Genomic DNA, 22,357 nt, shown 5'->3' with positions numbered 1-22,357 from the left:
TGTCTCCTCGAGCTCTTATTGAAAAGCAGCTGTTGTTGTGCCTTTGCAATTACATCAAAATGCTGGGCCCAGGATAGAGTTTCAGAGGTGTTGACAATCAGGAAACTGAAACTGCTCACCTTTCAATGCTGGTCCCGCGACAAAGACTGTTCCCTCATCTTCCCCTTCCTGAAGTCCTGAATTTCAATATGATCATGTCAGGTTCGACTATTGGAATCAACTTTACTTTTGTGCCAATTCCATATCACCCAGCATTTTTTTGTTAACCAAGAGATGGTAATTCAGGAAAAAAAATCAATTCTGGAGTATAAAACGTATTGTTAAATTTTGAGCTGTATTTAGAAATCATTTGTTTAAGACTTGTATATGTTAAAATGATTTAAGTCGTTGGCTAGTGGATAGAAATAAAAATAGGGAAAAGAAAACATTTTAAAAATAAGTGAGCAAAACACACAAAGTTGCTAGAGAACCTCAGTGGGTCAGGCAGCATCTATGGAGGGAAGTGGGCAGTCAACATTTTAGGTTGAGATCCTTTATCTGGACTGAATGTAAGTGTTAAGTTTCAGATGGATTGCAACACACCAATGTTAGCACAGAACTACAACTAACAGTGTCAGAGTGAATGCACCCTCAGGTTCTGAAGGAAGTAGCTGGAGAGATTGTGGAGGCATTAATAATGATCTTTCAAGAATCAATAGATTCTGGCATTGTACCAGATGACTGGAAAATTGCAACTGTTACTCCACTATTTAAGAAGGGTGAGAAGCAGCAGAAAGGAAACTATAGACCTGTTAGCTTGACATCAGTGGTTGGGAAGTTGTTGGGATCGATTGTTGGGGATGAGATTACGGAGTACCTGGAGGCACATGACAAGATAGGCCAAAGCCAGCATGGTTTCCTGAAAGGAGAATCCTGCCTGACTAGCCCACTGCAATTCTTTGAGGAAATTACGAGCAGGGTAGACAAAGGAGATGTAGTAGACATGGTGTACTGGAATTTTCAGAAGGCCTTTGACAAGGTGCCACACATAAGGCTGCTTAGCAAGTTAAGAACCCATGGAATTACAGGGAAATTACTAGCGTGGGTGGAGCATTGACTGATCAGCAGAAAACAGAGAGTGGGAATAAAGGGGCCCTACTCTAGCTGGCTGTTGGCTACCAGTGGAGTTCCACAAGGGTCAGTGTTGGGACTGCTGCTTTTTACGATGTATGTCAATGATTTGGACTATGGGATTAATGAATTTGTGGCTAAATTTGCTGATGATACAAAGATAGGTGGAGGAGCAGGTAGTGTTGAGGAAACAGAGAGCGTGCAGAGAGACCTATATAGTTTAGGGGAATAGGCAATGAAGTGGCAAATGAAATACAATGTTGGAAAGTGTATGGTCATGCACATTGGTGGAAGAAATAAATGGGCAGACTTTTATTTAGATGGGGAGAGAAGTCAAAATGCAGAGATGCAAAGGGACTTGGGAGTCCTTGTGCAGGATACCCTACAGGTTAACCTTCAGGTTGAGTCAGTGGTGAAGAAGGCAAATGCAATGTTGGCATTCATTTCTAGAGGCATAGAATATAAGAGCATGTGATGTTGAGGCTCTTTAAGGCACTCGTGAGACCACACTTGGAGTACTGTGTGCAGTTTTTGGCTCCTTATTTTAGAAAGAATATGCTGACATTGGAAAGGTTTCAGAGAAGATTCACGAGAATGATTCCAGAAATGAAAAGGTTACTATATGAGGAACGTCTGGCAGCTCTTGGGCTGTATTCCATGGAATGCAGGAGAATGAGGGGAGAATCTCATAGAAACATTCCAAATGTTAAAAGACCTGACGGATTAGATGTGGCAAAGTTATTTCCCATGGTAGGGGAGTCTAGGACAAGAGGGCATGACTTCAGGATAGAAGGATGTCCATTTAGAACAGAGATGCAGAGAAATTACTTTAGTCAGAGGGTGGTAAGTCTATGGACTTTGTTGCCACGAGAGGCTGTGGAGGCCAAGTCATTGGGTGCATTTAAGGCAGAGATAGATAGGTTCTTGCTTAGCCAGGGCGTCAAAGAGTATGGAGAGAAGGCAGGGGAATGGGGATGACTGGAAGATTTGGATCAGCCCGTGATTGAATAGTGGAGCAGACTCAATGGGCTAAATGGCCTACATCTGCTCCTATATCTTATGGTCTTATGAAATGAAAGAGGAATACAGCATTTTTTGTTATTTCTAAACACATACAGGGCTCTACTTATATTTATATATCTAAAGATAATTCTACAAGACTGAACTTGTAGCTTTGAATCTTCTGAGCACACAGTGCAGATTACGTTGTGACAAAGTAGACAGATTGGCTCTCAAATCAGGATCACAGACGACACATGAACTAAAATTGCTTATCCATGCATTTAGTAATTTTGTGCATCGTTCTGCAAGAGGGCTGGAAATAAAAGTAAAATTTTCTTGCATTTTTTGTGTTTAGTTACACTTCCCTTGCTGGAGTGTATGGCAATAGATCATAGGCGCTGGGGGCATCAAGGCAACTGCAGGGACCACGTGGGAATTGCTTTAAGAAGTGCTCAACACACAAGACCTTATCTACACAGACTTGTACTCATAGTTAAGGTTCTCTAAGCGTGCACTTCACCAAGATAGCACTGATGAAGATCTGGGACCTCCTGGAAACTCAAATGCAGCTTTATGGATTCAATGGAACAGCTGTCAGTTGAAGTCAAGGTCATTATCAGTCTCAGCTTTCAAGCCTGAGATCATTCCAGACCACTGCCACTGATCTATGCCATATCTCACAAGTTTCCTTTGCAGTGCTGTATCAGGAAGGTCATCCAAACTCTAAATTCAAGGAGAGATGACAGCATCTAGTTTTCTCTGAGTCTACAGAAACAGGCAGTTTGAGCACAAGGATTTATTATCACTGCAGATGTGCATTAAGCACACGTATTCACACGCTGGACCTTGTTAGCCCTTATAGAGACTTCCTTAGCAACCAGCTCGAGCAAGCATTCCGGATTGGCTCCTTGGCAGCTACAAAAAGAACAGTGATTCAGTTAGAACTTTACTTTCCCTCTCCCATCTTCGTAGCTGCCGTATGTAAAATCAAAGCTGCTTGTGTTTTTTCGCATTATGCGGATCTCTTTAAAGACTGGCTCCTGTAGCTGTGAAACTAAATGTTTTTCCTATGGATCCATATAGTAGCTCACCCTGAAACTGGCACTGTACAAGAGGGAACCTGAGAATTTCAAACAGTGCAATGTTGTCATGTGAACCTCAAAGAATTTCAGGATTCTGGTTCCTTAGCATTATACGTGCATCAGCTGGGGACAACTAAAAATTCCTCAGTTTTTTGTTTTAACGAAAAAAAATCTGTATTCCCTGAAAGTTAGATGCTTGATAGGTGATTTTTAGAACATAGAGCTTATAACATAGAATGCTACAGGCCCTTCAGCCCACAATGTTGTGCCAACCTTTTTACCTATTCAATCAAACCCTTCCCTCATATGTAGCCCTCTATTTTTCTGTCATCCATGTGCCAATCTAAGAGTTTATTAAATGTCCCTTATATATTTGCCTCTACCACCACCACTCTCTCTGAGAAAAATTTACCTCTGACTCCCCCATACTCTCTTCCAATCACCTTAAAATATGCCCCTAGTTATGTCTGGGCTGGGAAAAAAAGTTCTAGCTATCCACTCAGTCTGTGGCTATCGTCATATTTTGTGGCCTCCGTCGGTCGTGGTCGACCATGGGTACTGTGCCTCTGGTAGTCACTGGTTTGTCGAGCAACGTCGACTGTGGCTATTGAGGCTGATCCTGGAGCGGTAGGCCCTGCCACAGTTGCTGCATGTGTAGGATGTCGTGGAATTGTTGTCCGCTGTCCGCTGTGCTCTCCGTTTAGCTCTCCGCTCCTCAAACTGACTCAGGATCACTCTTTCACCTTGCTCTGGGTGTTGCTGAAGAGTACCTCACCATTTGTTGCGGTCATCTGCTGTGTCCTCCCAGCACTGTGCGTTGATTTTTAAGGCTTTCATGTCGCACTTGCAGAGGTCCTTGAAGCGAAGCTGGGGTCTACCAAAGTTCCTCTTGCCTGTTGCTTGTTCTCCATAGAGGATGTCCTTCAGCAGTCTACTATCCTTCATACGACGGACGTGGCCCAGCCAGCGCTGTCTGCGTTCTCTTAAAAGCGTGAACATTGTGGGAAGTCCAGTGCGGGAGAGGACCTCAGAGACTGGGACTTCGTCTCTCCAGGTGAAGCCGAGGATGCGGTGAAGGCTGCGCATGTGAAAACTATTGAGTTTCCTCTCCTGTTTGGAGTAGATGGTCCAAGTCTCGCTACCATACAGGAGGGTGCTGATAACACATGCATTGTACAAGGCAGTCTTGGTCTTTGTAACGAGTTTAGGATTCTCCCAGACTCGCGAGGAGAGTCGAGCAAGGATCAATGTTGCCTTGCCGATACGCCTGTTGATTTCAGCATCGAGGGAGAGAGTGTCGCTAATGGTGGACCACTTCTAGATCATAACTTTCGATGGTAATGACTGGTGTCTCCACTACATTCTGGGCAAGGACATTTGTTTTCTTTAGACTGATGGTAAGCCCGAAGTCCTTGCATGCCTTAGAGAAGCGGTCCATGAGAGTTTGTAGTTGCTGTTTGGTGTGTGAGGGAATAGCAGCGTCATTGGCAGAAAGCATGTCATGTATTAAGATCTTTTGCACACTTGTTCTTGCTCTCAGGTACGCAAGGTTGAACAGCCGCCCATCAGACCTGGTGTGCATGTAGATGCCTTCTGTTGATGTCCCAAATGCGTGCTTCAATAGCAGAGAGAAGATGCCGAATAACGTTGGGGCCAACACGCATCCTTGTTTGACTCCACTATGAATAGCGAAGGGTTCTGATGAGCTGCCATCGTACTGAACAGTAGCCTTCATGTCGTCATGGAATGACTTGATGATACTTTGGAGTTTCGGGGGACAGCTGATCTTGAGGAGAACCTGAAAGAGCCCATCCCTGTTGACAAGGTCGAATGCTTTGGTTAAGTCGATGAAAGCGACATAGAGGGGTTTCTGTTGTTCTCTGCACTTCTCCTGGAGTTGACGGAGTGAGAAAATCATGTCGACAGTTGACCTGAGCGAAAACCACATTGGGTCTCAGGGTCTCAGGGTAGACTTGTTCTGCCGGAGTTTGTAGATATGCCAGAGTTACACGAGCAAAGACTTTGCTGACAATACTCTGGAGGGAGATGCCCCTGTAGTTGTTGCAGTTGCTCCTATCACCCTTGTTCTTGTACAAAGTGACAATTTTGGAGTCGCGCATATCCTGTGGTAGGGCTCCTTCCTTCCAGCACTGATGCAGGACCTTGTGTAAAGGTTGGAGGAGTGAGCTCTTGTAGTGTTTGATCAGGTCTGGAGGAATTCCATCATTGCCAGGAGCTTTCCCTGGGGCCAGACATCAATTGCCTTGCTGAGGTCCTCAATGTCTATCATCATATACACCTCTATGAAATCAATCCCCGAGATCAGCAAGTTCTGGGATCTTATGGGCATGTGGGCTGCAGGCACAAGTTTGGTCAGCAAGTCCTGATGTTAGACTCCAGTGATCTCCAAAGGATGTTGGGTCAGCTGGTGCTGAGGACAAAGACCAGCCATCCCTGTGGTCCATGACTGAAGTGAGTGAGCCCCAAGGACGAGAGCCGGTGATCCCAACGTTGGCAAGACCTAAGATCAGAGGTCTATACAGGGCAAGTCCGGATGCCTGAGTTCAGTTGGCAGGTCCGGTTGTTGGACTTCCATGATCCCAGAAGACGGAGGTCAGGTTGGCAGGCAGGCACTGAGGATGAAGATCTGCAGTCCCCAAGGGCAAGGATCATGATTGGTGGGCCCCAAGGATAAGGGCTAGTGAGAGTATGGAGAGTAGGAAGGAGTTTTGTTGTGTCTGTCTTCAAAAGTCTACCTACATCTGGCTGCTGTTTATTGTTCACAGCTCAACGTTAAACAACATCATACCCTCAGTACTAAACAACATTTCAAAACCTTGGCCTCTGTACCTCCCTCTTCAACAGGATCCTGGACTTCCTTAGTGGGAGACCACCATCAGTCCAGATTGGAAATAATATCTCCTCCTCACTGACAGTCAACACTGGTGCACCTTGAGAATGCCCTACTCGGTCTCTAGACTCATGACTGTGGCTAGGCACAACTCAAATGCCATCTATAAATTTGCCAAGGATGCCAACTGCTGTCGGCAGAATCTCAGATGACAATAAGTCATCAGGAGAGAGAGAGAGAGAGAGATGGGGCTAGTTGACTAATTGAGTGGTGTTGCAATAACTTTGCACTCAACGTCATTAAGACTAAGAAAATGATTGTAGATTTCAGGAGGGGGCAGGCAGGAGAAAATGTAGTAGTTCTCATCGAAGGATCTGCAGTGGAAAGGGTAAGCAGCTTCAAGTTCCTGTGTGTCAACATCTCTGAAAATCTAACCTGGACCCAACATATTGATGCAATTACAAAGAAGGCACGCCAGTGACTATACTTCACTGGGAGATTGAGCAGATTTCATAATTCATCAAAGCATCCAGCAAGATTCCATAGATGTACTGTGGACATGATTCTGACTGGTTGCAACACTGTCTGCCAGTGCACAGGATCGGAAAAAGCTGCAGAGGCTTACAAACTCAGCCAGCAGCATCATCAAGAATATTCTCAATAGATGCCGCAAGAAGGCAGCATCCATCATTAAGGACCTTCACCATCCAGGATATGTCCATTTCTCATTGCTACCATCAGGAGCCTGAAAACATACACTTACTGTTTTGGGAACAGCTTTTCCTCTGCACCATCAAACTTCTGAATAGACCATGAAACCCATGATCAATTTTTGATCTAATTACTTTTTTATATACATTTCTTATTGTAACACAGTATTTTAAATATATATTTCTCTGTACTGCTGCAAAAAAAAACAACAAATTTTCTGACATATGTCAGTGATAATAAACCTGATTCTGTATGTTGCTAATGTGTTGTTCTCCTGAACATTGTGGGCATGTTATGTTGGCACTGGAAGTATGGAAACAGTTGCGGACTACCCAGGCACATTCTCAGATTGTGTTAGTTGTTAACGCATGTATGTTTCAATATGTTTGATGAATGAATGTTATTTAATCTAATCTAATTTATGTTTATGATTTTCTTGTAATGCTGCTTATATGATACTACATGCTTGTGTTGCAGGTGGAAATAAGTTTTTATTGCATACACGTTCTTGTGCATATGACAATAAACTCGACTTTGATGAAGTTCTCTAGACTCCTTAAGTTGAATTCCGGTGAAGCATAGGATGGAATCCACAATTTAACATCACATTGTTTTTCTTTTAGGCAAATGGCTACTTGAACAGTCTCAATGAAAAAGACAGTGTGCAAAATCTTTCTAAGGTATCTGCAGCAAAAGTTTTTCTGGCTTTTGTTCATCTACTTAGAGAAGAAAAGAAGAAAGTGATTCTGGATTTTCTGAAGAAGGCAGCTGAAAATGAGATGTGAGTCCATGGCATATGTTCCTTCTGCTATTCTAAATGTACATTTGTGTAAGATTCTATAAAATACTATTTGGGAGATAAAGACCTTTTTACTGGTCTGAAATATTCCTATTCTTTAATAAGCCTCTTTGTTAGGTCAGGGCTTTATTTTGTGCATAAGAAATCTCTCAGGAGTTGCAAGAGAAGTTCAGCTGTGATGCTAAGGGATAAAATGTTTTGTATAACAATAACAATAACCATATAACAATTACAGCACGGAAACAGGCCATCTCGGCCCTTCTAGTTCATGCCGAACACTTACTCTCACCTAGTCCCACTGACCTGCACTCAGCCCATAACCCTCCATTCCTTTCCTGTCCATATACCTATCCAATTTTACTTTAAATGACAATATCGAACCTGCCTCTACCACTTCTACTGGAAGCTCGTTCCATTACAGCTACCACTCTGAGTAAAGAAGTTCCCCCTCGTGTTACCCCTAAACTTTTGCCCCTTAAAGAAAATATAAAGAAATATAAATAACATTATACATACAAATATATAATATAAATAAAATGTAAAGAAAATAAATCTTGGAGACCTTGTTAGAACATACATTCACATGTAATCAACCTTCAGCCAATTAAACAAAAAAGAAGACAAGTAGAAATATGAAATTTAAACAAAATTATGAAAAAAAACATTGAAAGGGAGGGACATAGAGAGAGGGGGAGAGGGAGAGATTTTTTGACTGCAGGAAAAAATGATGAGAAGAATGAGTCAGTAATAGAATGGAGAGCTTGCATGATATGGTGACGTAGTGAGTTGATAATAACTGGGAGAAAACACATTGGTTAATAGAAGATTGTAATAGAATAGCAGAGAAAAGGGAAATTGGAAGGAATTAGTTAAATAAGTCAGATTATCGATGATCAGTCCCTTATTCAAATAAAAAAGAAATAAAAGCAATTGTTGTACATAAAGCTGAGGTGTCAAATTAGAATGGTGTCATCTTATGTTTCAATCTGTAATCATAGTGTAGTGACTATTGTCTCTACAAGGCATGTCAACCTCTTAATAAAGAAACAATTATTGAGAAAGCTGGACTTTTATTTTTACTTATAATTTTTGCACAGAGTGTCAGAGGATGAAGGGGTTCCCAACCTCAGTGATGTGTGTAGTGATATATTCAATGCTGACCAAGAATTTATCTCTGCTTCTTTTGAATGGAATCGTGGGCATTGACCTAAAACTCATGACAGAACAGATCTGCTGTGAAGTTGTGCCATGCAGAAGGGAGGGAGAAAGGAGCAGGTGGAGGTAGAAGAGAAGCACAGGATTAACAATGAGGAAGTGGAATAGAGAGCAAGGGAAGGGCAATGAGGAGAATGCATGCAACATTTGAGTGGGTCTCCAAAACTGGCGATATTCCTTCAAGCAAATATGAAGGTGTTGTGCATGATAAAATGGACTTTAAATAACAAAAACCTCACACGAAAACCTTCATGTTCTCATCCTTTTGCTTAGAGAAGAGATATGAAGAAATTGTGAAGGGGTGCTGTTGGTGGGTAATGCAATGGGATTGTCGGGTGGCAAAGGTCTCAGGCAGACAGATGGTCTTGTTGAGGAAACATAGGCAGCAAAAAGAAGATTACCAAGAAGATCTGAGGGAGAAGTTGGTGATAAGGTAGAAAACAAGGAGGAATGACAAAAACTTAATGAAGGATCTACCTGGAGAAAGACTGATGGTTGTATTCAGCAGCAGGATCCCACGTAATTTGTGGTCCATTAACTAACTCCATACAGTCATCTGGTTCATTCCTGCTTCATAATTAAAGACTCACTTATTGTACTCAATACAGTTCTGTGCAAGTAATATATAGTGATTGTATTTTCAAGGATCCATCTTGTGGCAAAGTAAATAATGGTATGACATAGTTGAACTTTTAGACCATTTTCTTTCTGAAAATCTTCATGACTTCTCCAAAAGGGACACTGAGTTTTCATGTATCTCTGCACAATCTTTGGGTCCGATCCCTTTGCTTCCAGCCAGTTTGTAAGTTATTTATCATTGGGTAAAACCATTTGCTGGAAAACACAAATGGCGGATGTTCAAATTTACAATTACTAAAACTGTGGCGCGGCACGTAAAGAACATTGGTAACAAACAATCTGGCGGAGGAATTCATGGTTTAGGTCAAAACTCAGCATCAGGTCATGATGGCCTCTCATTTTCTTATTAATATTCCTGCCATGAGGAGGAATTTCTTTAGGCAGAGGGTTGTGAATCTGTGGAATTCATTGCCAGGGGTGGCTGTGGAGGCCAATTCATTGGCTATGTGTAAAGTGGAGGTTGATAGGTTCTTGATTAGTAAGGGTGTCAAAGGTTATGGGGAGAAGTCAGGAGAATGGTGTTGAGGGGGAAAATAAGTCAGCCATGAGTGGTAGAGCAGAATCAATGGGCCAACTGTCCAAATTCTGATCCTGTGTCTTTTTGTGTTATGGTCTCATCTCACCTCCACTCTCAGCCCAGATGCAGAATTTCAACCCAAAATGTCGACATTTCCTTTTCTCACACAGATGCTGCTCAACCCACTGAGTTCCTCCAGCAGATCGTTTGTTGTTTCAGATCCTTGCATCTGCAGTCTCTTTCATCCCTACTTAAGCCTGTTGGACTCTGTAATCTTCATAAAATTTCAGCTCTTGAGATAGTTTCCTGCTTGCGAATGAAACACGACTGAAGGTTTTCCAGAGAATTTCAATCCCAGTGACTACATTTCTACAAATGAAGGTTTCTTACCATTTTTGATGTATTCTAGCTCCTTTCTGATAGACTCAGCAACAGCAGCACAGACAGAATCATCCCTGGGTGCACTCTCGGAATATCTGGACTTCACCGAAGAGAAAAAGGTTCCTCAAATGCAGACATTTTTGCAGGCTGCTGCCTTGTCTTCTCACCCATCTAAAGAGCTTTTAAATACATTGCTGGTACGTATGTGTGCGTTACAGGATCAGATGCTTGAGTGGTTCTTGTTACTGAGTAGGCGATTTGAGTGAGCCCAGTAATAAGAAATCAATATGCTTAAATAATTTTCTACTACTAAGCTACAGGAATAAAATCTTATGTTCCAGTAGCCAATAGAAGCTTGCTGCCTTGGGAGTGGAGAACCAGTAATTTTTCCTGAGAAGTAGACAATACATAAAGGCCAAAAGCTGAACCTGTTGTCATAACTCAGGATCCGACTCTTATAAAGGTAGGCAGCACCTTCAATGCACCCATTGATTGAGGAAAATGGCGTTTGAAGATTAATAACCATGGTAAAACAAACCATGGTCTGCCATTTCACTGCATTCCTGTATGCTTCTGAAACATGGACTAACTGCAGTAGAGTACTGGAAATATGCCATAAAAACTGTTTTGGCACAATGTTCTGAATCTACTGAAAGGATAAACAAATGAACATCAGTATTCTCTCCCAGGCTCTAATTACCTTCAGTCTGCTCCATTGTACTGGCCTTGCCATTCTCAGAACTAACATCAGAAACCGGCCACAAACCATTGAGGGAAAAGATTCCAAATCAAATGGAGGAGAAGCTTTAACATGTGTCGAAATCCTCCTTAACGAGACATAAATTTTCCCTTACTCCCTGAAATCACTGCTCAGAATAGAGGATAAGCATTTGAAAACCTCGAGGCCAAACAATAAGACCGTAAGATATAGGAGCAGACTTGGGTCATTGGGCACATTGAATCTGCTCCGTCGTTCCATCATGGTTGGTTTATTACCCCACTCAACTGCATTCTTCTGCCTTCTCCCTGTAACCTTTGATGCCTTGACTATGTAAAATTTATCAACCTCCGCTTCAAACACGCCCAATGGCTTCCACAAACATCTGTAGCAATGAATTCATCAAATTCTCCACCCTCTGGCAAATGAAATTTCTCCTCATCTAAAAGGACATCCATCTATTCTGAGGCTGTGCCCTCTGGTCCTGGACTCACCCACTATAGAAAATCATCTTCTCCACATCCACTCTATCTAGGCCTTTCGATATTCGATAGGTTACAGTGAGAACCCATCCCCCTCCCCACTCCCGTTCTTCTAAACTCCAGTGAGTGCAAGCCCAGAGCCATCAAATGCTCCTCCTACATTAACCCTTTTATTCCCTGAATCATCCTTGTGAATCTCCTCTGTACCCTCTCCAATGTCAGGACATCTTTTATCAGATGAAAGGCTCAGATCTGTTCACAATACAATGCAGTCTGACCAATACCTTGTAAAGCCTGAGCTGAGGACTCCCAAGTCCTTTTGTACCGCTCGCTTTTGAATTTTCTCCCCACTTGCAAAATAGTCTGTGCTTTTATTCCTTCTGCTGAAGTGCATAACCATACACAGCACTACACTACATTCCATCTGCCACTACAGTATACATTCTCCTAATCTGTCTGCGTCTTTAATGCAGATTCCCTGCTTCCTCATCCTACCAACCCCTCCACCTTTCTTTGTATCATCCACAAACTTAGCCATAAAACCATCAATTTCTTCATCCAAGTCATGAACATATGACATGAAAAGAAGTGGTCCCAATACCGACCCATGCAGAACACCACTAGTAACTGGCAGCCAAACAGAAAAGGCCCCCTTTATTCCCACTCTTTTTCTCCTGCTAGTGAGCCAATCTTCTATCCATACAAGTATCTTTCCTGCAATGCCATGAGTCCTTATCCTGGTAAGGAGTTTCATGTGCGACACCTTGTCAAAGGCCTTCTGAAAGTAAAGAACACGCACTAACGTTAGTCTATCCTACCTATTATTTCCTCAAAGAATTCCAACAGATTTGTCAGGCAAGATTTCCCCTTAAGGAAATAATGCTGACTTTGGGCTAGTTTACCATGTGCCATCGAGTATCCTGAAGCTTCATCATTGATAATAGACTCCAATATCTTCCCAACTATTGAAGTCAGGCCAACTGGCCAATAATTTCCATTTTTGCCTCCCTCCCTTCTTAAAGAGTGGATTGGTATTTGCAATTTCCAGTCCTCTGGAACCATTCCAGAAGCTAGTGATTTTTGGAAAATCATTACTAATGCCTCCACAATCTCTTCAGCGACCTCTTTCAGAACCTTCAAGTGTGGTCCACCTAGTCCAAGTGACTTAACTACTTTCAGACCCTTCAGTTTCCCAAGCACCTTCTCCTTAGTAACAGCAATAACATTCACTTCTGCCCCTGATACCCTTGAATTCCTGGCATACTGCTAATGTCTTCCATAGTGAAGACTGACAAAAATTATTCCACAGTTTCTTTACCCCTATTACAACTTCTCCAGCACCATTTTCCAGTGGTCCAGAATCTGCTCTGGTCTCTCTTTTACTCTTTATATATCTGAAAAATCTTTTGGTATCCTCTTTTATAATATTGGCTAGCTTATATTTCATCTTTTCCCTCCTTACAGCTTTTTTTGGTTCCCTTCTGTTGATTATTAAAAGTTTCCCAATCCTCTAATTTTCCATTATTTTTTTCTCTATTATATGTTCTCTCTTTTGTTTTGTTTTTATTCTGTCTTTGACTTCCCTTGTCAGCCACGGCTGCCTCATCCTCCCTTTAGAATTCTCCTTATTCTTTGGGATTTATCTATCCTGTACCTTCTGAATTACTATTCAGGAGGGTGCCGGTAAACTGTGGCAAAGTTCTGTGGGCTACAAACAATACTTCTAAATATACCTCTTTTGAATTACTCCCACTGCAATGTTGCAGCATGCAATTTCCCTTTAAATTGACTTAATGATCTACAGATTTCACAATCTTGTGAAGGACTTGGCTCTCAAGAAAGCAGATAGAGCACCTTTAAGCAGATGAAGATTCATTGCCATGGCTGGAAACAAGGCAGAAGGAGAGGTTGGACTCCAAGCCAGGCTGAAACACAGTTGAAGGAGACTGCCTCTATCCAGCATAATTTTAGCAAATGTGCAGTCCCTGGAGAACAAAATTGAGGAACTCAGGGAAAAAAATTTCTGTGTCAGAGGGAAATGAAAGGTTGTTGTGTTCTATGTTTGACCGAGACGTGGCTTATTTCCAGCACAGCAGATACAACAATCAGACCCGAAGGCTTCTTGATTCACAGGATGGACTGAACTGCTGATATGGAAAATACAAAAGGTGGAGGTGTATATTTCAGGATAAACTCTCAGTGGTGGGCCGATGTGGCAGTTTTGTCGAACTTGTGGTCCCCCATTCTTGAACACTTAACAATCAAATGCCATCCGTTCTTTTTACTTAGAGAGTTCTCATCCATGATCCCCAGCAGAGCTTACATCCATTCTATTTTACTGAGGGAGTTCTCATCCGTGATCCCCACCGGAGTTTACATACTATAATCAAGTGATCGACTGTAATCAAGCACTTGAGATACTGCATGATGCCATGTCCAAACAAGAAACAGTCCATCTGAACGCATTTTAAATCAGAGACTTCGACCAGGCCTGTTTGAAGAAAATCCTGCCCACTTACTGTCAGCATACAACTTGTAGAGATCCCAACACACTGGCCCACTGTTATCCTAAGGTAAGGAATGCCTACTGTTCCATGCCTAGACTGCACTTCATTAAATCTGATCTCTTGGTTCTCCTTCTCTTACCTGAATACAGGTAGAGGCTAAAGAGCAAAGCCCTAGAGATTAGAACAACAAGGAAATGGTTATGGGAAGCAGAGAAATGGCTATAGGATTGAATTGAGTCAGTAGATTGGACTGTGTTCAAAGACTCACTGTGGATCTGAATGAATACAACGTGGTTGACATGGACTTTATTAAAATAGCTGTAGACGAGTGTCTCCCCACAAAATCACTCCGAGTCTTCGCCAACCAGAAGCCCCGGATGAACCATGAGACCGCAATATGCTGAGGGTCAGATCAGTGGCATTCAAGCCTGGTGACCAAACAAGTTACAAGAAGTCAGGGTACAGTCTCCAGAAAGCCATCTTAGGGATGAAGTGGCAATTCCAGACCAAACCTAAATCAATGTAGAATGCTTACATGGCCTCCTCTACTGCTATGATGAGGCCAAACTCAGGTTGGAGGAGCAACACCTCATATACCATCTGGGTAGTCTCCAACCCCTTGGCATGAACATCGAATTCTCCAACTTCCAGTAATTCCCTTCCTCTCCCTTCCCCCATCCCATTTTCACTCTGCCTCCTCCTCCAGCTGCTTATCACCTCTCATGATTCTGCCTTCTTCTACTACACATTGTGCTTTCCCCTTACATTCCTTCTTCACCTCTCCGGCCTATCCCCTCCCTGCTTCTCCTCCCCCACCCCTTGATCTTTCCTCTTACTGGTTTCTCACCTGGCACCTACCAGCCTTCTCCTTCCCACCCTCCCCCCACCTTCTTTATAGGGCCCCTGCCCCCTCCCTCTTCAGTCCTGATGACGGATCTCGGCCCGAAACGTTGACTGCTCGTTTCCACGGATGCTGCCCGACCTGCTGAGTTCCTCCAGCGTGTTGTAAATGTAGAATGCTTGACGGCTGTGCCGGGGTTTGCATGTCATCACCTCTCACAAAGTGAAATCAAGCAACATAGGTGACAGCAGGGCTCTTCGCTTCTAGGTGAGCTCAATGCATTCTATGCTTGCTTTGACTATCAAAACAAGGAGGGACCATCACAAACTTCCAACGATCCTGTAGTTTCAGTTTCTGAGGCTGAAGTGTGAGCAACGTTCATGAGAACAAAACCATGGAAAGCATCCAGCCCAGATGAGGAACATCCACAACAATGAATTCTTTTGAGAGGTTGGTGATGAAATATATCAACCTCTGCCTGAGAAGCAACTTGGACCCACTCCAATTTGCCTACCGGAGCAACAGGACCACAGTAGATGCCATCTAATTGATTTCTTACTCAACACTGAAACATCAAGACAGCAAAGATGTATACATCAGGATGCTCTTTCTCATCTACAGCTCAGCATTCACTACCATCAACCCCCTAAAATTAGCTTCTAGACCTTGGCCCCAATATATCCTTGTGCAATTGGATTCTTGATTTCCTCACTTGCAGACCCAGTCAGTTCAGAGTGACAACAACATCTCCTCCATAATCCCCAGCAGCACAGGTGCTCTACAAGCCTGTGCACTTAGCCCCCTGCTCTACTCGCTTTACACTTATGGCTGTGCAGCTAAGCACCGCTCCAATGCCATATTCAAGTTTGCTGAGCACACTAATATCATAGGCCGAAATAAAGGTGGTGACAAAGCAGCGAATAGGAGGGAGATTGAAAATCTGGCTGAGTTGTGCTGTAACAACAATCTCTCACTCAATGTCAGCAAGACTGAGGAGCTTATTATTGCCTTCAGGAGGAGGATCAGAGGTAGTGAAGGCTCGAACTTGAAATTCCTTGGTGTTATCACTGTGGAGGACCTGTCCTGGGCCCAGCATGTAGGGAACTTACAAAGAAAGCATGGCACTGCCTCTACTTCCTTAGGAGTTTGCAAAGATTTGGCATGACATCTAAAACTTCGACAAACTTCTATAGATATGTGATAGAGAGTATATTGACGGTCTGCATCAAAGCTTGGTATGGAAACACCATCGCCCTCGGATGGAAAATCCTACAAGTAGTGGATATGGCCCTGTCCACCACAATGTATAAACGCCCTCCCACCATTGAGCACATCACCACAAAGCATTGTCACAGGAAAGCAGCACCCATCATCAGGGACCCCAGCCACCCAGGTCATGCTCTCTTCTCACTGCTGCCATCGGGAAGAAGGTACAGGAGCTTCAGAACTCACACTACCAGGTTCAGGAATAATTACTATCCCTCAACCATCAGTCCCTTGAACCAAAGGCTTAACTACATTCAACTTCACATCCCCATCATTGAAATATTCCCACAGCCTTTCAAGACTCTTCATCTCATGTTCTCAATATTTATTGCTTATTTATTATTATTCTTTCTTTGTTTTTGTATTTGCAGTTTGTTCTCTTTTGTACTCTGATTGAATGTCTAAGTTGGTGTGGCCTTTCATTGATTATATTATGGTTATTATTCTATTATGGGTTTATTATGTATACCCACAAGAAAATGAATCTCAGGGTTGTGTACTGTGACACGTGTACTTTGATAATAACTTTACTTTGAGCTTTGAACTTTGCTCTCAGAAACTACAGGTATTGCTGTTCTGCCATCATCCCTGCTAGTGTCCCCTTCCATTCAACTTCAGCCAGCTCCTCGCTCATGCTTCTGTAATTCCCCTTACTCCATGGTAATACTGATACATCTGACTTTAGCTTCTTAATCTTCAAGGTGAATTCAATCATTTTACAATCACTTTCTGCGAAGAGTTCATTTTCCTTAAGCTCCCAAATCAAATCTGGTTCATTATGCAACATCCAGTTCAGAGATCCCTTTCTCTAGTGACCTCAACTACAGGCTGCTTTAAAAAGCCATCTCATAAGCATTTTAGAAATTCCCCCTCTTGGGATCCAGCACCAACCTGGTTTTCCCAATCTACCTGCATTTTGAAATCCCCCATGACTATCGTAATATTGCCCTTTTGACATGCCTTTTCTACCACCCATTGTAATTTTGCAGCCCACATCCTGGCTACCGTATGGAAACCTGGATATACAGTAATGCCCATCACATTCTTTTTACCCTTGCAGTTCCTCAACTCTACCCACAAGGATTCTACATCTTCTAACCCTATGTCACCTCTTTCTAATAATTTGATTTAATTATTTACCAACAGAGCCACACCACCCTCTCTGTCTACCTGCTTGTCCTTTTGATACAACATGTATCCTTGGATGTTAAACTCACAACAATGATCTTCTTTTAGACATGACTCATTGGAACATAGCAGAGTGCAGCCCAGGAACAGTCCCTTTAGCCCACAGTGTTGTGTCAAACTAGCTAAAAAGTAAATCAAAAACACCCAAACATTAATTCCCCCTACCTACACCATGTCTATAACCCTCCATCACCCTCCTTATATCCATATGCCTATCCAAATGTCTCTTAAAAGCCTCTAATCTATTTACCTCTACCACCATACCAGGCAGCGCATTCCAGGCATCCACAAGCATTTACACCTCACATCCCCCTTGAACCTACCCCCTCTTACTTTCAACACATGCCCTTGGGTATTGGACATTTCAACCCTGGGAAACAGGTACTCTCTATCCACTCCTATTTATGCCTCTGATAATCTTGTAAACCTCTGTCAGATTTCCCCTCACCCTCCGACGCTCTAGAGAAAGTAATCCAAGTTTATCCAGCCTCTCGAGATAGCACGTGGCCTCTAAACCAGGCAGCATCCTGGTGAACCTCTTCAGCACCTTCCCCAAAGCCTTAACATCCTTCCTATAGTGGGGCAAATGGAACTGTAAGCAGATGTGCCTTAACCAGAGTTTTATAAAGTTGCATTGATGCCCACAACATCACATCTGCCAATCTCCAACTATACTACAATTTTATTTATCTTATTCCATATACTGTGTGCATACAAATATAGCAGCTTTAGTCATCACCCTATTTGATATTGCCCCAATGTTACACTTCCACTCATCCCACTGTTTGCAATTTTTGCCCAGTCGTCTGCAAGTCTTTCCTCAGTCTCACTACACATCGTACCTATTTGTATAACAACTGCCCCAACCTCAGCCCTATCATTCCAGTCCCCATCCAAAAAGTTTAAGCCCTCCCCAACAGCTCTAGCAAACCTGCCCACAAAGATATTGGTGCCCCTCGAGTTCAGGTGTAACTATTCTTTGTATTCAAGTCCTTCCTTCCCCATAAGAGATCTTAATGATCCAGAAATCTGGAACCCTGCCTCCTGCACCAGTTTCTCTGCCACGCATTCATCTGCCAAATCATCCTATTTTTACCCTCTGGCACGTGGCACAGGCAGCAATCCAGAGATTACTACCTTTGAGGTCCTGCTTTTCAGCTTTCTACCTCACTCCCTATATTCTCTCTTCAGGACCTCCTCCCTTTTCCTACTATGTCATTGGTACCAATATGTACCATGACTCTGGCTGTTCACTCTTCCCGGTTAGAATGCTATCAAGTCCAAAGAGTCTCCTGTCTGCTCTTCTAATTATGGAATCCCCTGTTACCACGACACTCCTCTACCCCCCCCCCCCCCAACCTTCCTTCTGAGCAACAGAGGCAGAATCGGTGTCAGAGGTCCAGTCACTGTGGCTTCCCTCTGGTAGGTTGTCCTCCCCACCTCCCCCAAACAGTATCCAAAATGATATACTTATTATTGAGGGGAATGGCTACTGTACAAGGGTACTGTGCACTGGCTGCCTAATCCCTTTCCCTCTCCTGACAGTCACCTACCTAACTGCCTCCTGCAACTTAGGGGTGACTACCTCCCTGCAGCTCCTATCTATCACCTCCTCATTCTCCTCATGAGTCAGAGATCATCCAGCTGCAGCTCCAGTTCCTTAATATTATCCTTGAGCTGCTGCTCAAAGCGCTTTCTGCAGATGTAGTTATCAAGGAGACTGGAGGTTTCCCAGAGTTCCCACAGCTCACACAAAGAACATATCACTAACCCTGGACCCATTCTCAGTACACTAGCTATGTACTAATAGAGAAAGAAAGAGGAAAAAAAAAGCTGACTTGAAACTTACTTAAAGCCTCTGCCTGTTCTTACCAAAGCTTGTTGAGCCAAAGCCTCCCACTTTAACCCTAGCCTGCTCCAATAAAGCCAACAAACAAGGGAAGGTGTTCAACACCTGACAAATCAGACACCCATCTACCTTCGTTACCTTCTGTCCTTTCTGGGGGAGCTCTTCCTACATTGTCCTCATCAATCATCTTGTATGATATTACTTGTTACATACACATTTTTGTGCACAGCTTTATTAACTGAAGAATACAAACATAGAACATTATGAATTCACAAGCGAACTGATAATGATATGAAAATGATAAAGGTTGCAGATGTTTGGGCTGAGAACATATGCCCTAAAAAGCAAATGTTGAGGCTGAAATGATTGGATTCCAATAATCACAACCACCACCTTTGTATTAAATATGACTCAGAGTTAATCCAAATCTGAGCCCAGCAGCATCTTTTTACCATTTGACATGCTATCTCTTTCAACTTGGCGTTCCTTATTTTCTTGGTTAGCCATGATTGATTTTTTTCTCACAACCCCCTTAAAATCTCTTTTCCTCATTGGGATATACACTATTTTGCTGGTTATGGATTATCTCATTAAATATGTGATTCTACTCACAAGCACAAGAGGTCCTGTAGATGCTAGAAATTCAGAGGAACACACTGAATGCTAGAGGAACTCAGCAGCTCAGGCAGCATTTACGGAAGTGAATAAACAGTTGATGTTTCAGGCCGAGACCCTTCATCAGGGCTGGTAAAGTTTGATTCAACAACTTTTTTTGTAGGCACTCCATAATTGACCATAAATTAGAAACTTTTATCATGGTGATTCATTTTATTATTAGTCACAGAAAAAATAAACAGGGAAAGATAAAAGATGGAACAATAAAGGAAATATTCTTCAATTTCCTTTACTGACAAATATTTGTGAAGCATAGTTTTTTGCCATAATCCTGCAGTTTTGTAATCCTGATATTGACTTTTAATTTTGTGTCCCAACTGAAATTAAATTCCTCAGCTTCCTTAGTAAGATTAGACATTGTGTTTCTTTATTACATGCATCACCAGTATCTCATAAAGTCATAATAACTTTGGGCAATTGTTTACTCAACCAAGTAAAGCTGAGCCAGAGATTAGGAAGTAAATGGGAATCTCGATTGTAAATCTAAAGTGTATTCTCTGTTGAAGTTGAAACTAGTGAACCAAGACATGCCCAAAACTAGACCTGGTCCAAGCTTGCTGTATATATTGTAAGGATTGCTGTAATCACTTATCTGACTGATATGTTTCATTTACAGGCTAAGCTTAGAGGCAAGATTGCAAGTAGAGAAGTCCAGGAAACCACCATTTCAGTGATTGGGGCAGTGATTGGCAAAATGTGTCTGAGGAACCAGTGCAAACTCAAGGTTAGTAACTTTGGTACCTTTGCCCTATTGTTAATGTACAGGTCAATACTTCACAATTATGCTTGTTACATTGAATGAGTAAATGATTATTCCTTTCTTGGCAAATAAAGGGTTGTTAAACACCTTTTTTTAGTTCAATCGATGTTGATTTGCTTCCAGTTTTGTTCCGAATCATGATCCTACATTTTTAGTGTAACACACAATACTTAGCTAATTAAGCAGTGATTCTGCATGTACATGAACACTGGAAGTCAGCAACACAGGCAATTGCTTACACCAGTCCTTGTGGAATACTAATTTGACAGCAATCTGAAAAACAGAGTTGCTAGAAAACCTGACATTTAGCTCTAGGTTGAGTCCCAGTTCTGTTCCATTCCCATTTGTATCGTTTAAAAGCAGGGGTTCCCAATCTGGGGTCGACAGACCTCTTGCTTAATGGTATTGGTTCATGGCATAAAAAAGGTTGGGAACCCCCATTTAAAAGGGATCCCTAATGGCTTGTATCTTTATCGAACTACACTGAAATGGGCAGCCGAGCTCAATAAACCTACAGGTCATTAATCATCTCATGTTCCTGCATACCACTAAAAGTTACACCCGAGAGGAGAGAAAGACACTCTACTCAAAAATATGTGAAATCATCACCTTCTCCTTGGTCAGAGAGTAACATATGGTGCATGGAAGAGTGTTTGTGAATACCAGGAGCTTTTCAGTGATGCAGGGTTTTTTTTTGCCCATTTCACCTTAATGACGACACCTCAGATTTGCATATGATTAACAGGTTTACACATACCCACGAAATTCCAATGGATAATGCCAGCCAGCTGAGCGGCTTAGCTATCCTACATTAGATGACTTTGCTCACTTCACACTGTCCACCATGCAGGAGGACAATTGCACACAAAAGTTACATCCTCTTGTATTCTAAGGTACATAGCCACTTAATAGATCAGGTACACCATCAATATGCAATAGTATTGATATCCTGCCAGCATAGCTCTGGTTGTCATATGTCAGGTGTTGAATCAGGACCCAGCTGCAGGACACAGACACTGGAGTCCCAGAAACAGGACGGGACAGAACCCAAGGACAGGACGGGATGCAGTCTAGGCAGGGGAAGCAGGACCAGGACGAGGGACTGGGAACAAGGAGCCTGGGGTGGACTCGGAGCCCAAGACTGGACAAGGACCCAGAACCTGGGTCTTGCCTCGGGCTCAGACCCCCAAACCCAGGCGAGGACATGACGAGGCTTGGAGGCTGGAGGCTGGAGCTTGGGGCTAGACTAGGAACTGTACATCAACATGGAGCCGGGACTTATCCTCCAACAAGCCAGGACTCATCTATATCTCCACACCAAGGTGGGGCAGGACCATCATCAGGTAACAGCAGAACAGCTTGACCTACCCAACAGAGGCAAAGACAAGACAGATTCCCCCCACAGGGCAACAGCAGAACAGCCTGACTTGCCCCACAGAGGCAAAGACAGGAAGAGACAAACACCAAGGAACAACAGACAGTTCCACCTCTGCATCAGGGTAGCTCCGAGTAGCCATTACAGCCAGCAGCCTTGGCTGGCTACAGAAGCAACCAGATCCCTACCTAGCTCAGAGTGGCTGACAGCCACCCAGCTGGCCCAGGAAACAGCTGAATCCATACCACAATGACCACTCCAACTACTACCAGCTAGGCTCCCAGAAGCCATGGTTCTCCAACACAGCCCCCAAGGATGGCAAGAGTCCATTCTAGCCTTCCACCAGCCATGAGTATCTTGACAAGACCCAACCAACCACACACAATACC

At 43.0% G+C, this 22,357-nt stretch overlaps 1 protein-coding gene across 1 annotated transcript in view; it reads left to right on the top strand.

Moving 5' to 3' along the window:
* The window catches only part of LOC140714240 (microsomal triglyceride transfer protein large subunit-like), a 99,230-nt gene that overhangs the window by 51,714 nt on the left and 25,159 nt on the right, over positions 1-22,357 (top strand). The window contains exons 8-10 of the mRNA XM_073025276.1: positions 7,380-7,537; positions 10,336-10,504; positions 20,450-20,557. Of these exons, the coding sequence (XP_072881377.1) occupies positions 7,380-7,537; positions 10,336-10,504; positions 20,450-20,557 (435 nt within the window). The remainder of the gene's footprint in view (positions 1-7,379; positions 7,538-10,335; positions 10,505-20,449; positions 20,558-22,357) is intronic.

This window comes from Hemitrygon akajei, chromosome 21 (assembly GCF_048418815.1).
Source record: "Hemitrygon akajei chromosome 21, sHemAka1.3, whole genome shotgun sequence".
Taxonomy (NCBI): Eukaryota; Metazoa; Chordata; class Chondrichthyes; order Myliobatiformes; family Dasyatidae; genus Hemitrygon; species Hemitrygon akajei.
The sequence above is the reverse complement of the archived record's forward strand: the minus strand, read 5'-3'. Positions and strand labels throughout refer to the sequence as shown.